The sequence below is a fragment of the Eubalaena glacialis genome, chromosome 10, assembly GCF_028564815.1.
Source record: "Eubalaena glacialis isolate mEubGla1 chromosome 10, mEubGla1.1.hap2.+ XY, whole genome shotgun sequence".
NCBI classification, from domain to species: domain Eukaryota; kingdom Metazoa; phylum Chordata; class Mammalia; order Artiodactyla; family Balaenidae; genus Eubalaena; species Eubalaena glacialis.
This window is the reverse complement of record NC_083725.1, coordinates 22,742,992-22,765,043: the sequence shown is the minus strand read 5'-3', so window position 1 is coordinate 22,765,043 and position 22,052 is coordinate 22,742,992. Positions and strand designations below refer to the sequence as shown.

The window sequence follows — 22,052 nt, the reverse complement described above, 5'->3', positions numbered from 1 at the left end:
GTTAACAGTGCTGTAGGTAAGATGTGCTTTTTGGTCATATTAACCTTCCACTGACTACTGATAGATATGAGAAACTAATGATTCATAAATGTCTTTCTCCGATGCTGCCCCAAGACGTATACCCTCATCTAGCGGTGAGGCTGACTGTCCCTCTTCAGCCATCACAGCCATGTCTACCCTCCATCTCCATGGGAGCCAAGGCACCTCACGATATGAAAATAATTTTCAATCCATGAACAAGTGAGATTAAATACTGAAGAGTAATTAGTGATTTCCAGAATTAGTTGATATTACTCAAATCAACTGGGGAATGAGTATTGGAAAATAAAAAAAAATAAGCCAACTTTTCATAATACAAAATTATTTATTAGTTAAAAAATTATAATTTGTTCGTTACACAGAAAGTAAAACGAGTATTCCCTACAACAATTTTAACTGTAAGCATACAAAGTAGGCGTGGCACTATGACTGGGTCTGAATTTCATATTCATGCCTAAATTAGTGTCAGAAAATCGAAAATGGTGACATGTAAACTGCGCCTGTGATATTTTGTCAGCAGGTTGCATATTTTGAGTTGTCATCTAGAGGTGGTAAAAAAATAGATGTATGCACACCATGTTCCAAACTAATGTAATTTCTATTAACTATAGCAGATGTCCCAGTTTGTTTCCCTCCTACAGAAATCACTGCTTGATGCTGCTGAGGGCGTGACGTTCACATAGTCTGTTCCGGGGTAAGAAAAACACTCTGAAGCTCTGAAGGTGTCCAAGTCCTCCGCCTCGCAGGATGCACAGCAGCAGACAGAGGCGGTGGCAGAGGAGAAGCAGTTGTACTGGGTGTGTGAGGGCAGGTGAGGGTAGGAGTAGTCTTCCGAGGGGTAGCCACAGTTTCTGGTGTCCAGAGAAGGGGGAGAGTTGTAATTCTCTGGAGTATATGAAGGTAGCTGAACAGGAGAGTAACTGTAGTCTAAGGAACCAGAGAGAGTGGAGGAATCCGAAGGCCATGCTGGGGTCTAGAGAGATGAAAAACAAGGAACAAAAAGCTTGATAAATTAGACAGGATTAAAAGAACGGAATAGAGTAGATTTAGTAACTCAGAGTAAGAACATTAGGGGGGAAAAAAAAAGAAAAGCACAACAAAACACCCAACCCAACCCAAGTCTGCAGAAGTAATTTTATTTGCTGGTTGGCGTGATTTCATGACACCGCATTCTATACTTACCTATTTCTTTCCCAACAATAAATTGCCTTGCTTCACTGGCTTTCTTTGTTATAAGCATACTTTAGAGCATGCTTTGTTCTTAAACCACAAAATCCCACTGTGCTTCATCACCTGCACATCAAATCCTGCTGTGTGCCACGATATAAGCTGCAGGTGGCACCCTGGATGCTTCTCCACACCCTTGACTGTGGAGAACAAGGTGAACATACACAGGTAGAACCGAGATCTTCAATGAGCCAGTGTCTGGGAGACTCCAAGATTCGAAACTACTGTCACAGGCGCTAAAGTCTTGACCCCTGCGGAGAAAGGTACTTTCTGCTTCCTCTTAAGCAGGTCCACAATTGTTACTGAGAAAGCCTAACTTGGAAGCTGGAAGAGACGTGAATGACTGGGGCCCTGTGTGCATATCCTGTGGAGTTAATTTCTTATTCCTTTAAAATTTAGTCAGATACCTACACGGACTTTTGACAAACCAAAAGAAAAAAGTATTTACATTAAAAAACTACTTTCTAAGGTTTAAAAATAACTATATGAGTAACTAAAAGACATCTTCAGCAACTGGTATCTACCAATGGACACCTTATTTCCATTTTAAGTGGTAACACATTTTCAAACATTTGAGGTCCATGAAGAACAGACAATCCAAACGTTTTCAACTATTAGGGCTTCATTTTTTTACCAACCATCTCAGACCCAAATGAGTTCTTGTGCCTGTACCAGACCAAAACAACCAGTTAGTAGAGTCAATTCAGTGCCAGAGTAAAACAAAAAATCCCTTATCAGATGACAGTTTGTACTGTGTTGAAACAGCCTTAATTCCAATTTCTAGAACTCAAAAATCCAAGGGCCATTGTTTAAATCAGTGATTTCCAATGAGTAGATTTCTGAACTTTACAGTTTAAAAACATTAAATGAGTATTGCCGGGAAACCTCTTTTTATGGCCACACACCAATGTACTTGGGCGTAGCCGACCTGGGAAATCATAATTACGTGTGTATCCAAAGGTTTTTGCCCTTCAGTGTGTGGCTATTTCTACCTCCACTGAGTTTTAAATGGTTCTTTGCTTGTTTCCTGGATGATTTTCTTGTTGATAGTGTTTTTATGATTTCTCACGAGATGATACAAACTCTCTGCCCCATAGTAAACAATAATAGGTTTTGTAAAGAACAGAGATAAATTACCAGGCTCTGGTTAAAGCAGAAAGGGGCAGCCTGGAAGCTGTCTGGGAAATAGTGTGGAGTACTTTGCATGGAATTGGGCGAAGGGTCCGGGTGTGTCTCTGTCTGAAGGTAGGAATCAAATATCTGGTCGAGGAAGCCTGGATTTTCTTCACAAGAAACACAACTGGATAATTCTCGGGGTTGGATATAATTGGGTGTGGAAGGAATTGGTTCAGGCTCAAAATACTGTCCTAGAAGAAAAAGGAAAAGGAGAGATTTTTGTTTAAAAATTGCACTTACAGATTTGAATGGAGTTCTGTTCTATATTCTGAATATTTACTACCTCTAGGGGGAAAGGGGGCTTAAGAAGTTCGAGAAAAGTAAGCAGGCAGGCAATCTGGATTTTTTAGTTGCCTTAGATAATTCAAGCCCACTGAAATGAATCTGGTTAATAATGTGGAAACTGGCTGTAAATGTGGCCTGGGCAAAAGAAAACAATGGTGATCCCATTTCTGTCCAACTATCACAGTCAAGCTCAAACTTCCACTGTCCACTTTCTTAGACTATAAAGCACCAACACCCAGCCCCTATCTGCAGTCCAAGTGAACCTTATCTCTCAGAAGTAACTTGTAGTGTTGTTTGAGACTTTAAGAAAACTTCTGATGCCATGGGAAATAATTCTCTTGATCTAGGGTTAATTGCTTTCCAAAAGTTTTCACACTTACTCAGTAACTTAAATTTTGAGGAGTATTACAAATGGCAATGCATATTATAAGTAGAGAAACCAGGAATGTTGAGTACAAATTAGTATTGCTCATTTTATATTACAAAAAGCAAAATGTTTCCTTAGTGAACATGTTACACATGATCATGGAATTAATATGTTAAATACCAGACAAGAATAGTTCTGAAACCCCTCCCTTTTCCATTTCAGTATTAATAGGCCCCATTTCTGATTATTACCCTTAAATGCTCAAAGAAGATAGGTTTAGAGTGTGTCCATCAGAGGAACGACAGAACACTGGAGTTTTTGAAGTCTTGAGGCTCCTTTAAGGTTAAGTTAAAGTGGCACATTCAGTGGGGAGCTCCCATAGCACTGGTTTCCTTATATACGACCTCCTTAAACTCTGAGCCGTTGAGTGGCATAAGTAGGAGTGTTTATGTAATAGAGTTATTCGTAATGGGCTGAGAAAACTTACACTTGTTTGAACTGCTTTCCGGGAAGAGAGAAAAGAAGGGGAGGGAAGCCCCTGTTGGCTAGAAACTAAGCGAAACAAGAGCAAAGGCATTATTCTAGGACCTCGGGATGTTCTGTATTCCATCTAATAGTACACTAAAAAAGATAACAGGTTTCTGAAAACAATTCTGATCTTTCAATCGAGTTTAGTTACTTGGAGATGAGGACCTGGAACTAATGTGAAGAACAAGCTCTTGGTGCAGAGTAGGTAGCAGGGAATAGACAGTTCAGAAACGAGGACAAAATGTTGCACTTGTTTCCTTGCTGGGCTTGTATTTGGAGTCACCATGCCTTTTTTCACCTTCTGATTGGTTGGATTCCAATTAAATGGTGGTGCCTATCTTAACCCCTGAATCAAGTACTGAAAGCCTTTCGAGATGGACTTTTGGAAGAGTTTTTGAGGGAATTGTAAGGCTGGCTTTACTGACCTGCAGAAGATGGTGGGACTGGGTCTGAAAGGTGGACATTGTTGCCTCCGGACAGCTGCCAAAGCAAGAAGATGACCACAAAGCAAAGTGAAATAAAAGTTCTTTAAAGGGAAAGCTAAGACATTTTGACGTGAACTGTGTTGTCTTCTGCTTTAAGGTAAGCCAGATTCTTTCTTCTGAAAAAAACTCACTGTTGCGAAATACAACCAATGTTGTATCTTCTTCAGATTCAACTTTTATTTTTGCTTGGGGAGTTTTTTCTAATATCTCCCACTTAAATTATACGGGTTGTTAATTTTGATAAACATTAATTTAAATGATTTTTATATGACATAAATGAACAGTGCAAGAAAACACAGTAAATAGCCTTTCTATTAAACTATTTAATTTAAAATAAATAAGGATTAACATTTATTTAATCCCAACTATCTGTAACTTAGTCAATCATTTTCCTCAAAATTTTCATATACTATCTGGCAGCTTAATCCTGGATAGCTAAAAATAGTCACATGTTCTTCCTAGCTATGAAATATTAAAATAGAAAATATTTTCTTAAAGTTGTAGTCAGTGAACTGGAGCCTATCTACATTCTAGTTAATGGCTGGGAAATATGTCACCTCTCGGTATGTTTTTTACTATTTTCTATAAAAGTTGCTTTTTTTCACTACGATAGTTAAATAGCTGAAGTTTATGAGACTGTTCCTTTTAACTATTCAAAGTAAAGCAGCCTGTGTGTTCCAGTTAAATTGATAATTGTACTAACTGAGTAATTTAGGACTTCTTTTTTTTTTTTTTTAGATTTCAGGTGGTGGCTTTAAAGTTTAAAGGGACCAGCCTTGCTCTGAGAGTCTGTGCTGGGAAGCAGAGCTCAGCATGCCTCTCTCCTGGTTTACAGGGTATACTCACTCCTGTACCCTGAGCCGCTGGGAGCCTCCACAGTTAGCCGCTGCTGCAACAGGAGGTGGTGTTAATTTTGAAAACGATCCATGCTGTAATGTCATGAACCAGGAAGTTGGAATCCCTCACAAGTTCTTTATGCAAATATTTGGCTGCAGCTTAAGCTCAAGCACTTGCAAGGAGTGGGTTTTAAAAACTGGGCTTCAATGTAGAGCTCTGGTTAACCCCATTCCTCCCCCGGAATGGTCCGTTTGTAGGCCTCCCCAGGTTATCTCCCTCAGGTATGTTTACAATACCCTACTTGATATTATCTTTCTAGTCATCGGTTCACTTTATACTTTGCTGCAAGAATACAAAGTCTCCTCTCTCTTAGATTTCAAACAGCACAAAAATCCACAATCTACAATTTAAAAAAATACATCAAGGCTGTTTAAAAAAAATTAATGGTAAAAAAAGGGTAAATTATGTCTTTTGATAAGTACTAACTCCAGTTTCTCTTTATCCTAAAGGTAAAAGAGTTGTGTGTGCATGCATGTATGTGTGTAGGGCTGTTTGTAAATTGATCTGGCCGAAGTAAGTTTTTTAATCAAACTGACAAATCTGGCATACACATGTTTCTCCTGGCACTGAGACCCTAATATTTGTCTCAATCTATAACTTCCATTCAGGATTGCCTTCTTAAAATTTCAAATTGTGGATTCTACTCTGACTTTATAGCAAATTACGATAAATTTCTTCCTGCTTTATATATTTGATAAAGTTAACTCTTTCCTTGGCTTAACGCTTCCCAGAGGTATCCTTAAACCACTGAACAAATTGGAGATGATCTCTGTTAAACCAGAAGCAGGCATACACCATGCCCTGTTACCTGCCATCCCTGCCTACTGAGTATACCTCACAGCTTTCCTAGAATCCTAGATCTTCTGACGGTTCCCAGTGAGAGATTTTACATTTGGCTATCATAATTAAATCATCTCTGTGTTACTCCTCCATGTCTGTGAGGACCTGGGTGGATATAATCTTCCAGAAAGCAAAGTAGGGCTGGCTTTTCTCTGCATGTTCCTGAAAGGCACTGGCTCAGAAGTACTGCTTGATTATTTCTCAGGGAGGAATTCAGAAAATTCAGATAAGTCAGACTGCTCCAGAGAACAGATACTGGTCAGATACACAGGTGAAATGTTTCAGCCTTGCCTTCCTTCCAGCAGCTAGCTAACAGGGGAACAGTGGCCAAACCAACCTGTAAGAGGCCAAGAGTAATAAAACTGCCATGTGCAAGTGGGCAATTGCAGTGCAGGTTGCAGCTGGAGCAGAATTCTACCAGGTACCAAAGCTCCTTAACAAAAGATTACATTTTGTTAGGAACGTCTTGATGATTTTTTTTTTTTTTTTTTTGGCACCAGCAGTATTTCGCAGTTCCCTTGTTCCTGGTTTTATTAATTTTATAATAATCTCTGAACTGAAGGGGTTGATGGTTGAGGCTATCAGACTCCTGCTCAGCACAGCTGGATCTGCAGAAAGATGAATTTTAAGAGCCAGTGGGTGGGAAGTTTCTTTAAATATTAAGAATAAGAAGATCTTGGTCCCACTTTTTGCTCTACCATTAGTGACTGTAAGGCTTTGACCTTTAGACGTAATAGAGGCATACAGATCCCCGATCTACTTACCTCCCCTGGTTGTCATAAGAATTAAAAGAAATAGTGAGTGTGCAAAAGTGCTTTAAAAGAACCACTGGAAAACCCTGTACAAATGGAAGGAAGTTTTATGGTGTTAGCTGAAATTCTACACATGGAGGTACTGACTTTACATCCAGCAAATGTAAAATTTGTGCTGTACATGCCATATCACAGCAAGCTCACACCAGAACTCTAAACTCTGAGCAAAGGGTATGAATGAACATTACTGAATAGCTGGCTTTCAATCCCTGGTTGTACTTTTATTTTAGCTGCGTTTTGCAAATAATAATAATGATAGTTAACATGTACTGAGCACTTTCTAAGTGGAAAGCACTCTTCTAAGTGCTTATGTGCAGTAACTCATTTAATCCTCACAAAATCCCATTATCTCCAGTTTAAAGATGAGGAAACTGAGACTGAGTAACTTGCTGGAGGCTTCACGCCATGGAGGAGCTGAGGTCTGACCCAGTCCATTGGTTCTAAAACCTGTGTTGATCACCCCTACGGCATCTGCCTCTTCCCGAAAAGGCCCAGTTTCATGAAGTCGGGCATTGCACACAAACAGCACTGGACACAAAAACTGTTGTGCGACAGATGCCAATAAGCTGGAGACAGGACCAGTCTTACCGCTGGCAATATGGGCTCTATCCTTCATATCTGACATTCACACCCAAACCAACCCAAAGGCAACTGTGTGATCAAGGGCTCTCAGCAATGAATTGCCCTCTCTTGGAAGATAACCCCACCTAGTTTATTTGGTTCTGCTACTGCCCTGAGCACTCTTGGTAGTACTTTCTACTTTACGATGTACATAAAATGGCAGGGTACCCTTATGACTGCCCAGGTCAATCGCATGATAACTTGGAACTGCTCAAGGCTTCATTACATCTTAAGGAGGTTCTATATTTCAAGCTGTCTCCTCTGAGGCTACACGGCCCCTTTCAGCTGGGAAATTTCAGTGCCTGGTGATTTACAGATCAATGACCTCAGAGGCTGGGTTCCAGAAGAATGAGGTGGCGGGGCACATGTTCCACGGAGATCCTCTCCTTGAAGGGCTCCCTAAAAGGAAGTTTCTGGGAGAGATTTTCTTTGCGTATGTGAGGGCACATACACTGTCTTCCTACAAAATAACAACCTACTTACCTGCTGGCTGCTTCTCTCCCTGTGTTGGACCAACATGCTCTTATACTCAACTATGATCAGTGAGGCATGGGCTCCCCCAAATCTTGAGCTCCACAACATGCCCCAGCTGTTCTCTGTGGTTTTCTGTGGTGAACTGGGATGAAGGTGGGCACAGACATTATAAGAACAGCTATGGAGGCCAGGCCTGGGGATGGTGACTGGGGCCTAGGGTGGCCTCCTACACCTTCCCAGACACGGGGCTGAATGAAGCTGAACACGAGTTGGGAAGAAGTGAAGGGTTTATGCTTACGGTTCCCCCCGAGGCTGCCTGGTGTGCCCTTCTCTGCTGCAGCAGCTCCTTCACTGTGATCTTCACCCGGACACCTTGATACACCTTAGGTTTTTCTGGGGAAAGGCAACCGAGTCAGTGGTCAAGTGTGAGGTTTGGGTGTCAGGCTGGGGTGCGGGGGGGGCGCTCTTCTTTATAAACTATGGCACCTGAGGTCAGATCTCTAGGTCTGGAGAATGCAAAGAGAACGCTAAAAGACAGATGGGAAAGAAACTCAAATTTCTCAGATTCGAAAGGATGAAGAGATACCGTGGGCAGGTTTCAGGGCCCCAGTGGAAACAAAACCTATGGAAATCTGTGGGGCTACCTGCCCCAGGCTGAGCCCTATCCCTAGGCCAATAGCACAGGTTTTTCTGCTCAGGAATGTGGAGACCAGTCTAGGGGAGCTCACCCCTTGGCTAAGTTAGGGGATCCTAGGGTTCTGGTCTGGGAGAGGATGGAGACCTCTCCCAGACCAGAACCTGGGGAGGGGCTGGGCGCCGCCGCAGCTGACCTAGCCCACCCCACTCCCACGCCAGCCCGTGGAAGTTCTGAGTCCCTTCCTTCTCCGCCAGGGCAGACATGGCTTCTGGGGAGCCTCTGATCTCTACGTGCCCTTGGTCTGGAAGCCAGCCCTGGGGCAAGCAGCGGGCAGGTGGGTTTGGCCAGCCTTGTCCTTGGGTCGGTGAGGGACTCGCCAGACTGACCCCAGTAAAGGGACCAGGCCCGAGAACTCCCTCCCTCCCTCCTGTCTTTTTCTTCTGCCTTCTCTCCCTCACCCCCTTTCTCGCCTTTCCTGCTCTCCATCTTTTCCTCCTCCCTCCTTAGTCTCCGCTCCAGCTCGCTCCTCTTCCCGTCTCTCCCCACCCCCTCCCTTTCTGGGGCAGGCATTTCTCCGCGGCGCCCGAAGACTCCGAGTCGAGTCCGCGCAGCGCGAGCTGGGGAAGGCGTGCGGGGTGGCCGAGGACCGCGCACTCGGCCGGGAGGCCGCCCTCCGGAAGGGGCCGCCCCTGGGGCTGGCGGGGCCGGGCCTGGGTGCCCGGCTCGCGGGAGAGGCCGAGCGCGCCCTAGGGGTCGGCGGGGAGGGCGTCCTGCGCGCCGGGAGCGGGGGCAGCCGCGGCCCCGGGCGGGCCCCGCGGAGCCGCGGTGAGTAGGTCGGGCCGGGCGGGCGTTTGCGGGCGGGGGTGGCCGCGGGATCCCAGAAGCGACTCCGGCCCTGACGTCGACCCTGGAGTGAGCGCGGGAGAGCCGCGCGGGGAGGGGCGGGCCGCGCCATCAGCCGGGGCGCCCGGCGACAGGGCCGGGTCGCCAGCGCCTCGCCTGGTCACTGCGGAGACCGCAGCAGGACAGCTGGGAGCCCCCCGGGCCGGGTCCTGGGAGCTAGGCTTCTCCCCGGGAATGGAGGTCGCGGTGTTCGTCGCCCAGACCCAAGGAATCCCGCGCCTGGCCCGCAGGGCCTGGGCGCCGCGCCCTCTCCGCGGTCCAGCGTCTCCCTGCGACTTCCTCGCCGCGTCCGCGGCCTCGCGGACAGCGGGTGCGGCCCGGGGTCAGCACAGGGACCGCCAGGGCTCAGCTCTGTGCGGCCGGCTCAGCCGGCTTGAGTCCCGGGCTCACCGTGAGCCTCTAGCTCCCGCCGCCGCTGCTGGGCGCACGGAGTCCGCGCCGGGAAGTCCCAGGGTCACAACTATGGCCAAGTGAAAGGACCGGTGGTGGACCGGAGTACGCGGACGCCACAGCGGCCAGCTGGGCCTGTGGGCCTCTGCCCTCGGGACCAGGCGCGGAGTGGGAGCGGCCACAGCGTGGCCCGTGCCCTCTCCGGATCCCCGGCTCCTACTTGCATGCCCTGACTTTGTGCCTCTCTGTTCCATGCAGGAAAAGCCGTGGAAATACACCCGGATCAAAACGCCCCTTGCCCTCGTGACCCTACCCCAGGACAAGCAGCCGAGTTACCCGACATCGTGGTCAGCAGAAGCTGGGTTGGTGGCTGGATGCTGCAGCTGCAGGGACTCAGCGCCTAGGAGGGCTCCTGTGCAGGGGGAGAGGCAGAGATGCAACATTTTTAAAGTTTCACAAAGCATCCAGCTGCACCCAGGTTCCTGGAGCAGGAGACAAACAGAATTAATGTTTTATACCTTCGGGTATAGGTTTGAGTTTTTTCCCCCTCATGCCAAGTATTTAAAACCTCTAGAAACCCATGATTTGACAATCAATGATTGCGCGATACTTTCAATTTGAATATTCAAAGGCTTAACAAAATGGACTATCTTCTGCAGAAATCCTGCACACAGGCACCCCACAGAGAGTCCACAGAAACAGGGAGTGAGACCTCTTTGGGACTTGGCCCTTGCTTTTATTGTATTTTGAGCATTTTGCCCACCTTCCCACAGACAGAGCAGGAGTCCTCAAAGATGCTTTGTATTTCTGCCTCAAAGGCAGCTCTGGGAGCCTTGAGTGACTTAGGCTGCCCTTCATGACCACCTGAGCCAGGCTGGCCGGGCTGACTGATTTCCATCTCTTCAGTCTCTGTTTTAATAGAAAATCTCAGGTTTTGGGGAGTGAACATGGCAGCCAGTAGGTCTGGCCTGGCAAGGAGTCACTCTGGGCCTAGGTTGCAGGCTGGAGGCCTGCAGAGGCCTCAGCTCTGTGCCTCATCTCCTTCTGGCCCCGCCTGGCCACGTGCTGGCTTCCCTCCCCTTTCTTCCGCACTTTGTCTGTGCCCCAGACATTGGGGTTTCAATACAGAATGCCTGCCTGTTAAGACCCTTTGCTCCTCCCCACAGAGCTGGGGATGCCTGTGGGGCTTCACCCTCTGGAGAGTTTCTGAGGCTGGTGTTTTTTTCACTGTGAAGTTCCCTTTTTTCTCCTCTTTATCCGTCTAGAGCCATCCCTGCCTTTTTGCTGCAGGAGCCTGTGTTGAGAGAAATGATAAGCTTGGCCTCTGCTCATTCTAGCTGAAAGGATATGGATTTGTGTCAGGCCTTCACACTTTGGGTGAGAGGTGGGAGGGATTATGAAGTCAACTGCGTCATTGGTCCAGGACTAAGCCCCTCACAAATGACCAGGGATTGTGCTGGGTTACGTTCTCCAACCACTTGCTGTACCTCTTCTGTGTGATTTGGAAGCTGAGAAGACAGGAGTGGTCCAGAGAGGGAGTGGGTGCCGGGCCAAATCCTCCCCTGGCCCCCAAGGGAGGGCAGGGTGGGGCTCCCTTTCCAGATAAGCCAAGACATTTCCATGTTGCCAGGACAGGCAATGGTTATAGGGCTCTGTTCTTTGTTCTCTGAATTCTCTGAAATGCAAGAAGTGGATTTGAGCCCCTCAGGCCACCAGAAAAATACGCGAATGCCCTGGAATGTGTTGGATGCAGGAAGGAGCACACAGAAATGGAAGAAAGGGGCTCTAAGAGTGACAAGACACCAGGGTCTGTGATGGATCAGAGTTGCTTGGCAACTGAAGCTGTGTCTCTGGGGGAGGGAATCAGGGCTGGGAACACTTGAGATGGCACCTGGCAGTAGGTGTGGGGTGTGTTTGTCCCCAGCCCAGCTGGAATCTGTCAGCTTCTGGAGCCTCTTTCTCCAAAGGCACTGAGCCTGTGTCCTGAGTTTCCCTGATGTACCTCAGGACCAGACTCATGAGGAGGCGAAGGACACTGGGAGTTCAGAGAGCGCCTATTTCTTTCTCCCTGTCCTGCTATGTGTGGGCACAGCTCCTTCTGAAGGAACAGTGAGCAAAGTGGCGTAGAATTAGAGACAGTCTCTTGTCCTCATAGCTTCTTTCATAACTTCTTTTCTCTTTTGTCCTCCTTTTTGTTTTATACTTATTTTTTGGTTTGCTTTAAAAAAATCTTCCTCTATGGCCTTTGTGTTTATTTTTTTCTGAGTTTCTTTCTTTTTGTCTCTCTTCTCGTCATTGCTTTCTATTTCTTACCTACATTGCTGTTTTTCTCCCTGGCTTTCTGTGTGTGTCTGTTTTCCCATGTTCTGGGGTGCTGTCTCATTTTTTCAGGCTTAGTCTCCTTCCTAACCTCTCCTTTCATGTGGAAGTGGACAGGGATGGCAGGAGGCCATTGAGCGCCCTTGGCAACATCATTGAAATTGATGCTGATGATTGGCTGCCCTTTGGAGAAGGCAGGCAGGGCTGAGTGAGAGGTGAGCTCCTTGGAAGTCACAGGCTCTGTAGAGACAGCAAAGACCTCTTTGTCCCTTCCTCCAGAAGCCTCTGCCCAAAGAAGGACAGCAGTTCTGGGGGCTTCTGCGTTGGCCCCTGCTGCTGGGATGGATGTTCCAGTGCTGTTGCTAGCCAGCAACTTCAGAAAACTGGGTTTCCTTAGGCCTGAGCCCTGATTTGAGAAAGAAGCCCCCCAGTTTTTAGCTCAACAATAAGGAGTTTCGTTCCCCCTGTTTCTATAATTGCAGAACCCCAGCACAGGTATTTAAGAGCCACATGCCACACCTGTGGGGGTGAAGGAGGGTTCTTCTTAAATTGGGTCCTGTGAACCCTCCTTGTGGGGCTGTGTGTGTCATGAGGCCTGGAATAACCGGGTCACCTCTGAGACCCCATGGAGTTGGATGTTCCTCATGGACTTTTTAGAGTTTGTCCTTTATTGAGTGTTTATTGCATGTCAGGCCCTGTATGGTATAGCCTCCCCATGTCACAGGTGAGGAAACAGGCTCAGAGGCAGGAGCAGCATGACCAAGATTACTGAGCACACACATGGCAGGATTGGGAATCAAACTTTGATAAATCAGATGCTAAACCCTTACTCTTAATTAACATTGTTGTCTTCCTCATCTTTTATAGCAGAGGCTTTCAAACTTTTCGGACTTCAACCCACACTAGGAAATTCATTTTACATGTTCACATACTATATCTATAACAATATTTATATGTTTACAAAACAAACTTTTCATGGAACAATGTACACCTAGGCATAAGAGATATCCTGAAAATTTCTATTCCATCTTTTCCATCTCATTCTATTCATGAAAAAAATCTATGTTGATTCGGAGTCGCTAATATAATGACCCACCAGTGTGTTGTGACTGACATTGGAAAAATTGCCTGTGAGACATGCAAACCCACTTGTCAGAGTTGCGCGCGTGGACGGCGTGTCCTGTCTGCTCTACTGTCGGGGTGTGTGGGGAGGCTGTGGCAGTGCAGATACTGACTGGAGAGTGGTCTGTGAACACTGGGGTCACCGGAACCCCGAGAAGAGGCTGACTGGACGGGAGGGGAAGCTGCTAATTAAGCTAATGACAGTTTGTGCGTCTCAGACCGGAAACTCTTCTTTCTTGCTGGGGTCATGGTCACCTTCAAGGTGTCTGCCCTGAGGTCCTGATCTTCTCTTTGGGGTTTTTAATAAAAGAGTGAAAAAAATGTTGTGGGCTTTAACAGGCTCACTTGCTTCAAAATATAACATAGCATCCAGATGTCTGGATGTTGGAAGGGATCTTTGAGGGACTGAGACAGACTTGGAGTGTTTTTCCAACATCCCTGCCGGTCGTTGTCCGGCCCAGGCTCCCTCCGCCACTTGGCTGAGCTGCCGGCCCATAGAGGAAGTGGGAGCTCACCGTGTGTCAGGCTGCCTGTTCCACTGTTGGACTGCTTTAAATATAATGATCATTGGCTGAGACAAAATCCAATGCGGTATATTAGCTGAGCACCATCTATGTACCAGGCCTGGTACCAAGCACCAGAAATACAGCCTGATAGTCCTGCGTTCTGTCATCAACTGCTTGGTGAGTAACATGGAATACCTGTTCTCCCATGTCCACACCACTGCTCCTTCATTACAGGTCTGTTTGGCTCATTCATTTGTTCATTCATTCATTCATTCAACAAGCGTTTACTGATGATCTGCTCTGACCAGGCCGAGGGCTAAGCCTGAAGAAGGTATAATGTCGCCTTCCACCCCCACTGCAAACCTTCTCTTTTTAAGGTTCACCATCTGTAATTTCTCTAGTTCTTCATATGTTGTAGTATTTCAAATCTCTGAGCCACAGATCTCAGAAACCCTTTAGTTGGTCCTTGGCCTTCTTAAAGTCCTGTAGCACCAGAATAATGGGAATAGAATACATTTTTTTAAAAGTTTTAAACCGAATATTTTAACTGAAATTTTTTGGCAGGCTTTTGTATGCAAATGACACTACAGAACATTATATTTAGAAGATATTATTAAATTAGACACATGTGACACATGAATATGAAAAGACTTTCAGTAGAAGAAAAAGAGGGAGTTTATTCCCTCCAAATTTGACTATGGCTCTAAATTCTCTTTATTAATGCAAAGTTCTTTTATCATTCTGACTGTGGGACACTGTTACCAAACCTTGTGGGAAATATCAAGTTCCAAAAACATGGAGGAAACAAGTACTTACTGGGTCCAATGTGAATGTTTGGTCCATATGAAAATGACCAGGAAGACTGTTAGATGAAGGTTATTTAATGGTTTGTGGTAAGTCAGTCTCTTCCCATAAAATATATCCAAAGTTTTTACTTTAAGAGACTTCCATGGGGAATGAGCATTTGATAGTTTATCATTTAAATTAGGAAGATACCATCAGATTCTGCTTGAGAAGTTCATCTTTTACTTAAGATATATTTTTTTTAACATCTTTATTGGAGTATAATTGCTTTACAATGGTGTGTTAGTTTCTGCTTTATAACAAAGTGAATCAGTTATACATATACATATGTCCCCATATCTCTTCCCTCTTGCATCTCCCTCCCTCCCACCCTCCCAAGACATTTTTATTATGCAACATTTGAGACATACAAAAACATAAAGATTGCTGTGATAAAAGCCTGTGACTATATTATCAAGGTTAAGAAATAAGTGATATTTCATTTATGATTAAATTAATTTATTAAGCCTTAAACTTTTAGATTATCCACTCAAGATATTTGGTTAAGAGAGAAGGTTAGCAGGGATGGCTATCAATTTTCCCAATTTGAAAAGCTAATTCCTAGGTATTATTTGTTTTGTCCACATTTTTTTCCTTTTGGAACTTGTAAATTTTTTTTTTTCTCTTTTCCTTTTGGCTTGTAATATACTGACAATGACATTGCATATTGCAAACCCACACATTTATCAGAGATTATGATTAGAGGACACTTTTATAGCAAAGATCAAATATAACATGGTGTCATCATTTACAAATAATTATAGAAGATTTTCTTATTATTTATTTAACCTGATCTTTAGGGATTCTAATTCCTGATCTATTTATCATATGTGTTTTAATCACACCAGAGATAATACCAAACACTGAATAACTTTTATTTATAAGAATTCTTAGCAATATTTATAGTCTACATAGATACTAAATGAATATATAAACATTTTTCTATGCTACTTCAAAGGTTCAGTAATTTTCCTTCTTAAAGACATTTAAAAATATGAAATCAGTCCTCTTAAATATATTACCACTATAACTCAATAGCCAGTACTGTCATGATTTGCAGAGAGTATGACTAAGTTAAATACTAAGCATGGTGAGGACTTTCTTATACATCAGAATTGTCACCCACAGTGTTGGGGTCTAAGTTGTTACTCATCTTTGTGGTATAATTTTCCCTCAATTTAACAGAGATTTACTGAGCACCTACAACCTGCTGGACACTAAGCCAGGTGCTGAGGACACAGAACTGTCCTTCCCTTGATGAGTCTAGTTAGAGAATCCTCTTTAGCCAGAGTGTACGATTTTGCACTTAACCTCTCGAGAGTCAGTAGTTATCAAATATGGTGTGTAAGATGAACAGTGTAATATTGTTTTGAACAGAGAGGATACCTTAGACAGAACCTAATGATAGAACATAAAGAAAGAGTATAATTTTGATGTGTGGTTGGTAGAATGACTGTAACGTAATGTGACTTAAACCTTGGACATCAATTGTTATTTCAGTTCTTTAAATATACCTGATGTTTTATTTCTTGTGAATGTATTATTTAGATTTACATATTAAAAATGGATCACAGAGGTACTAGTAATTCCTTTATATACGTTTACATTTACGTGTATATACATATATATGTATATATGTATGTATGCAAATATATATTTTACTATTGGGATTAGTAATTCTTTTCCCTTTGTGGAATTTTCTGTACAGTACTCTAGTACTGAAGCCTTCCCCTTGCCATCATATTGTATTATTAACTGAGCTGTAGCAAGTCATAACGCTGATTTAAAAGCAGTTATTAAATGAGGTAAAGCTGTGGTTTTCTTCTCTCTTTCTTTGGGGTTTGTATAACATTGTAAGAGAAGTACAAACACTTTCAACTACATACTATAATATCTGTTTTCAGCGATGTATGGAGTGATTGTCTATATTTTAGCTTTTGCATGGGAAAATTTTGCTTTCCACTTTTTTTGGACACTATCCTCTAGGGAGATTTCTTAGCTTGAATTTGACATCACCATCTCTGCTTACTTTAAATCTTAAGCAACCTAAAAGAGATGGTGTTTTGAACCTGAACACTTAAATTTTCTCTGGCCTCCTCAGGAAAGCTGTGAGTCTGAGAAGAGCAGGTTTAAGAAGGAGAGGGAGAGGAGAACATGTATAATCTTTATGTTGGCATTCTGCATTATTACATAAAGGTGCAGTTAGTCCCTGGCATGCGGTAGGAAATAGAGAGTACTTGAATGGAAAATGGGATAGGGAAATATAATTTATTTTCCTAGCATAAGTTTATATCTTGGTTTCACTTTTTAACAAAGTATTGTAAATTCCCAGAACAATAAAACAGAACCAAATTAAAATATATGCAATATAGCAACACTGTCAAGCTAAATAGAATTCTTAAAAATCATTTACCATTTGGAATTATTAGCACCATTCCCCACTCCACTTGATCCACAGAGTATGGGCCTGTGTGTGTCTCCTTTTTTATAAATTAAATTTGCCAAACACTATGAAAGGGCTTGGATGCTCTAAGAAGAATGTAGACACCACTGGTCACTGACCTCTACTTATCTGAGAGCCAGTACATCCTCAGGTCGTGAGAAGATGAACATAATAGGTGAATAGACAATAGCAAACTAAGAGAAATAAGCATGCCTAACATTTAGTGTTATAATTAAACCAAAATTCAAGTTATAGGAACACATATTTATGACTTACACATAAACTTATTATTATTGTGTTGTGTGCTACTTAGTAACAAATGGTAAGCTGTAGGTGACTGTAATTATTATAAAATTTATGCAACCAATCTAGAAAAGTGACTTTGAGTCCCTTCCTTGTGAAGACCCTGCATCTATAGGGAGGGCCAGATCTCTTCCTTCTGATGTGGGGCCTGCCATCCAGGTATGAGTGAGGCTGGATGACAGATGGTTCTACCGAAGATGCTGGCAACCAGGACTAAGGTCTCCAGTCTCAGCAGACTTGAGATGGGCAGCTCTCTCCCATGGTAGAAGCTGCCCCCTTCCATTGAAGAGCAAATATTGGGCAAAGTAAAGATCAGGTTGTGAAAAGGAGTGGTGGGAAGGAAGGATTAGGCAGGGGACCCGGGAGAGTGCAGCCCAGCAGCTATGGACCACGAATGCTCCTTGGTTTGTTCCTCCAGGGATGCTTTCCCAGGAGGGGGATGAAGGGTGTGAGGTAAAAGAAGGCTCCTATTCAAGTATTTCTGTGAGAACTCCACAAATTATGTGTGTGTTTGCTCAACCAGAATATACCCTTGAAGGCCTAGAGAAGGAGGAATATCAATTATTCACTTCTAAGTGTGAATTAATATCCGTATTTGACTCTCTAGACTCCTACCTAGAGCATGGAACCCTGTCACAGAGGATGCGATGGAGACTGTATTGAGGGGCTTTGGGCCCCCAGGAGATGGAGGGAAAAAGCACTGCGTCAGGAGAGACCCAATGGGTCAGAAACATGTGGTGAAGGGAATAAAGAAAAGAAGGTGGTAGGAAGACAAGAGGAAGATTGTGGGTGTGACCTGTGAGCCTTGACTCACACTTTGCAAAGTTAAAGTGTGTGCAAGGTGTTTATGATGGGCTTGGCCTGCAGACAGGCACACTGCTTGGTGGGAATTACTATGGGAATTTAATTGCCAAAGGAGTCCACACCAGTCAGACTTACATGAGACAGATTGATGCTTCAAATGTCAGTTTCTTCATTTATACATAGTAAGAGCTATATATTTCTGACCAGTGAGCCATCAACAAGGTCTTTCTTCAAAGGTCATGTTGTCAAAGGACCTGACAACATGTCCTTTTCCAAAGACCCTTTGCTTCTTGGTGTTCTGTAGTCTGTTGTTTCTTGCCGTCAGCCCAGGACTGCTCTCTGTGTTTTCCTTACAATGCATGCATTCTTATTTGATCATAGAATGTCCATTTTGCTAATGCATTCTGATAACTGTCGGTTTATTCCATCAGAGAGACAATGTCTAGCTTAATTAAGGCTACCATTGATCAAAGAAAGTCTTTGGTCTTTGTTGTTTTTTGGATTAGCCTGATTTTTGGACATCCTGGGCTTTAGTGCAGAGTCAAAACCATGTTATTTATGAAGCCGTAGTGTCCTGACCTCATTTTAATGACAATAAAGCATTTATATGTGGTGTCACATTTGTTACTTGCAAGTTATTGCAAGTTATTTGCAAGTCACCGTAAAGGGATAAATGCATATAATGCTTCACACTTCATAAAGTCACATGATATAAAATGAGTTTTGTTTTATGCACCCTAATCTATATTATATCCTATGCATTCTCTTTTATTGAAGAACACACATAGTTCATAGCTAAGAAAAACTGGACAGGGAAATCAGTATGTTTTATGATCTGCATGAAGTTTTTAATGTAATTTAAGAAAAAACTATCAGTGCTAAAAATGATACTTCAAAGATAACAAAAGATTCAGAACATAATGGGTTACTAAATTCCCCCAGAGACCCCACCGTCAGGCTGTCTAACTAGAATATGGTCCCTGACACACTGCATTCACATTGTGGTGTGTTTCAGTGGGGTTATAGTGGGAGGATCACAAATAAATGCCATCATCGTCCATTAACAAAGGGTGGCACGATGGCTTATCCTGAAAATCCAGTTCTGAAAGAGCTGCCACACCACAAGAGTCTGTGAATACAGACAATGACTCAAAGAAAAGCACAGAAGTCCTCTGGCACGCTCAGTAAGCTCGGCGGCACTCATATGCCCCCCATGCCAGGCTCCCATCTTCTTTGGTCCACGGAGAAGGGTCCTGGAGGACAGAGGTGTCTGCCCCCTCGTCCGGGGAGAAGGGCCCCACCTTGGGTGGTGGGTCATTGGACATTGTCATGAAAGAGGTGAAGGGGTAGGGGGATGGGGTTGGGTACCCCTGCATGTGGTACAGATCCTCCAGTGTGTGCAGAGGGTAGGACTGAACCCCCGCTAGGGGGGCCCCCCAACTCGAGCTCCTGTGCTGGGCAGTGCTCCCCGACTCTAGCTGGGAGAGGCAGCCTGTGCTGGGCGCCAAGCTCTGCAGGGCATCGGCCGGCACGGGGTCTGGCTGGCTGAGGCCTTCGGGCACCGTTCGCTCCCACGAGTCCCTCTGAGGAGGATGGAAAGGTCACTGGGGTTAGTCATTAGGTGATCGTCGGACATGGGCAGATTTCCTTCCCAACACAGGGTGCTGCTGGCCCATGTCTTCCAAAGCAGACTAGGTGTCCTCCCTCTGCTGTCCAAAGCCTCCTTACCTGGCAGCTCTCCCCTCTGGTGTTTCACATTGGCAGTGAAAGTTTTAGTTCCTTTCTTACTCTAGAATTAGATTGTGTGTGTGTGTGTGTGGAGTGAGAGAGAGAGCCCTTTCCCCAGAAAACATTAAATGTGAAGATAATAAAATGAACATTTTGACAGCGTTTCATCATTTACTCCTGGAAGAAGCAGACCCTAAGCTACACAGTGGGCTTCTGAGTGGGCTAGGAAGGCTACCTGCCCTCAGTGAGCAAGGAGGTAGAGCCTCATAGGCTTGGAGCTGGAAAGATTTGGGTTCGATTCATGGCTGGGCCACTTACTACCTTCCTGACTCTGAGTACTTCACTTTGTGCATCTGTGAGATGGGACTTTAATAACCATACCCTGAGTTGTTGCAAGTATCAAATGAGCAAACGCACGTAAAAGTTCCTGGCTGCAGTAGATACTCAATAATGTTAATTCCTACTCTCCCACAGCCTGTTTTGTCTAAAATCCCATCTCCAGAGTTTCATGCCTTTGTGGTTGAGGGCTTTACAGTATAAGAAAGTTACTAGTATTCTTCTTTATGAACTCATCTCTGGAAGGACTGCGAGAGAACAAGGTTCTAGAGGGTAGAAATATGGTGGGAGAGGGGAGGCAGGGAGGGGGAGGGCGAGAGGAGTCCTGATGCACCTGCCCTGGCTGACAGCCTCGCTGTCTGCGAGGTAACTTCAGAGCTCTTTCCTTACGCACGGGAGGAATAATGGGGAAACATCTGGCACAATCGGTAGAATATTAACAAAATGGATATATATCCTGTTTTATCAGTCGTCCCCGCCCAAATCCCTGGATAGAGCTTCCTGCCGCGTGGCTGGCACGGATCTTTGGGGAGGGCTCCCTGGGCGTGGATCCTGGCATCTCCCGGGGCGGTGCAGAGCAGCCTCCCGGGGGTCTCCGGGGCGAGCAGACCTGGTTGCTGAGCACATGGGCTGGCCAGGGCTGCGGGGTCCCCGACGTTAGTGACCCCCTAAACTAAGCCTCTGCATACTCACCAGCACGAAGTGTGCGGGCTCGCTGGGGAAGGGCGGCGGCAGGAGCTGTGGCAGGGGTGAGGCGCTGAACAGGGAGCCGCTGTTGGGGGTCAGGGCCGTGGGGCGGTGGTCCCCGTAGAACTCCGGGAAGTAGGAGTCCAGGTGGGCCGGGTGGCCCTGCCCTGCCGAGGACTCGCAGGCAAAGTCCTGCGCCACAGTTCGGGTGCAGGCATCGTTTGCGAAGTGTTTACTGTTGTGGAAGTCCGAGTCGGATAGGAGGGATCTCCTGTCACCATAGTAACCTGACATCACCCGTGAGCCTGTTGCCAAGGGGAAAACAAACGGGCAAAAGTTTCCTCGGAGGAAGTCAAGGCATCTCTGTTGCAGCCAGGTCTCTCCACGTGTGAAATGGTATTTCCAACGCAGGCCTGACGCCAAGGCCAACATTTAAATAGATAAATAAATGTCTTGAAAGGCCTTAAATATAGCGGCATTACCTCTTTTAACTGGTGCAGCCCAAATAATTCATACATTTAAAGTTCGCTCTGCCTTTGGGGATAAGTTCACTTTAGATGGAGCAATAACTGTTCAGTGTCTCTCACTTCTTGTCACCTTCAATGTGCCAGGTGCTGTGCTAGGCGCTGTTCTTATTCTATCTCTTTGGGCTTAAGGAGATAGAATAAGAAGCCCTTGGCATTTACATTTCATCTAATGAAGTATCTTTTTCACAGCTTCTGAGCTCTGTCCCCATAGATACAGGACTGTTTACAAGAGGCTGCTTCTGGGGCATGTTATGTGAGACTCAGCATCTCTAGATAAGGTGAGACAATAACCCCGCCCCAAATCAGAGGCAGGCTGTACTCTTCTTCTAATTTTTTTTGTACACTGGCCGTGACTTGTACCTATTAGGCACCAGAAACGGCTGCTTGCTTTGCTTCTGTGAAGCAAAGTTAGAGGACCACAAAAAATGTTTTCTGGCCTTGATGAGTCTGGTGTTATTTGCTGCCCTCTTGTGGCCACGTTGAGTCTCTCACTCAGCTCACCTGGGCACTGCAAGCGTGAGAAGGGAATGCGTGGCACAGAAAGCTCCCCTTGGTAGAAACCTGGAGAGGCTGAAACTGAGAAGAATCTCATTTAAGGTAAGGCCAGTGAAATAGTCCCAGAGGAGAAGAGATGTGTTTGCTAAAGACTTTCTGATCTCGTAGCTCAGTTGTAGCAGGAAACCCATCATCACTTAGAACATGTTCAGGAGCACAGACTCAAGGGCTGTAAAACTGATTTTTTTTTCCCAGCTG

General features: G+C 44.9%; 2 protein-coding genes across 2 annotated transcripts in view; both read right to left on the bottom strand.

Annotated features, from left to right (window-relative positions):
- Positions 1 to 640: 640 nt before the first annotated feature.
- On the bottom strand, positions 641 to 10,095 carry POU2AF3 (POU class 2 homeobox associating factor 3). The gene is made up of 5 exons (XM_061202548.1): positions 10,018 to 10,095; positions 8,050 to 8,144; positions 4,048 to 4,102; positions 2,404 to 2,633; positions 641 to 1,012 (listed from the first exon to the last, which is right to left on the bottom strand). Exons 1-5 carry the CDS (start codon positions 10,022 to 10,024, stop codon positions 641 to 643), a joined length of 759 nt encoding a protein of 252 aa, XP_061058531.1. The 5' UTR covers positions 10,025 to 10,095.
- Positions 10,096 to 19,202: 9,107 nt separating this feature from the next.
- The window catches only part of POU2AF2 (POU class 2 homeobox associating factor 2), a 35,273-nt gene continuing 32,423 nt past the window's right edge, over positions 19,203 to 22,052 (bottom strand). The window contains exons 4-5 of the mRNA XM_061203873.1: positions 20,779 to 21,077; positions 19,203 to 19,604 (exon numbers count right to left, since the gene is read on the bottom strand). Coding sequence (XP_061059856.1) covers positions 19,203 to 19,604; positions 20,779 to 21,077 — 701 coding nt within the window. The remainder of the gene's footprint in view (positions 19,605 to 20,778; positions 21,078 to 22,052) is intronic.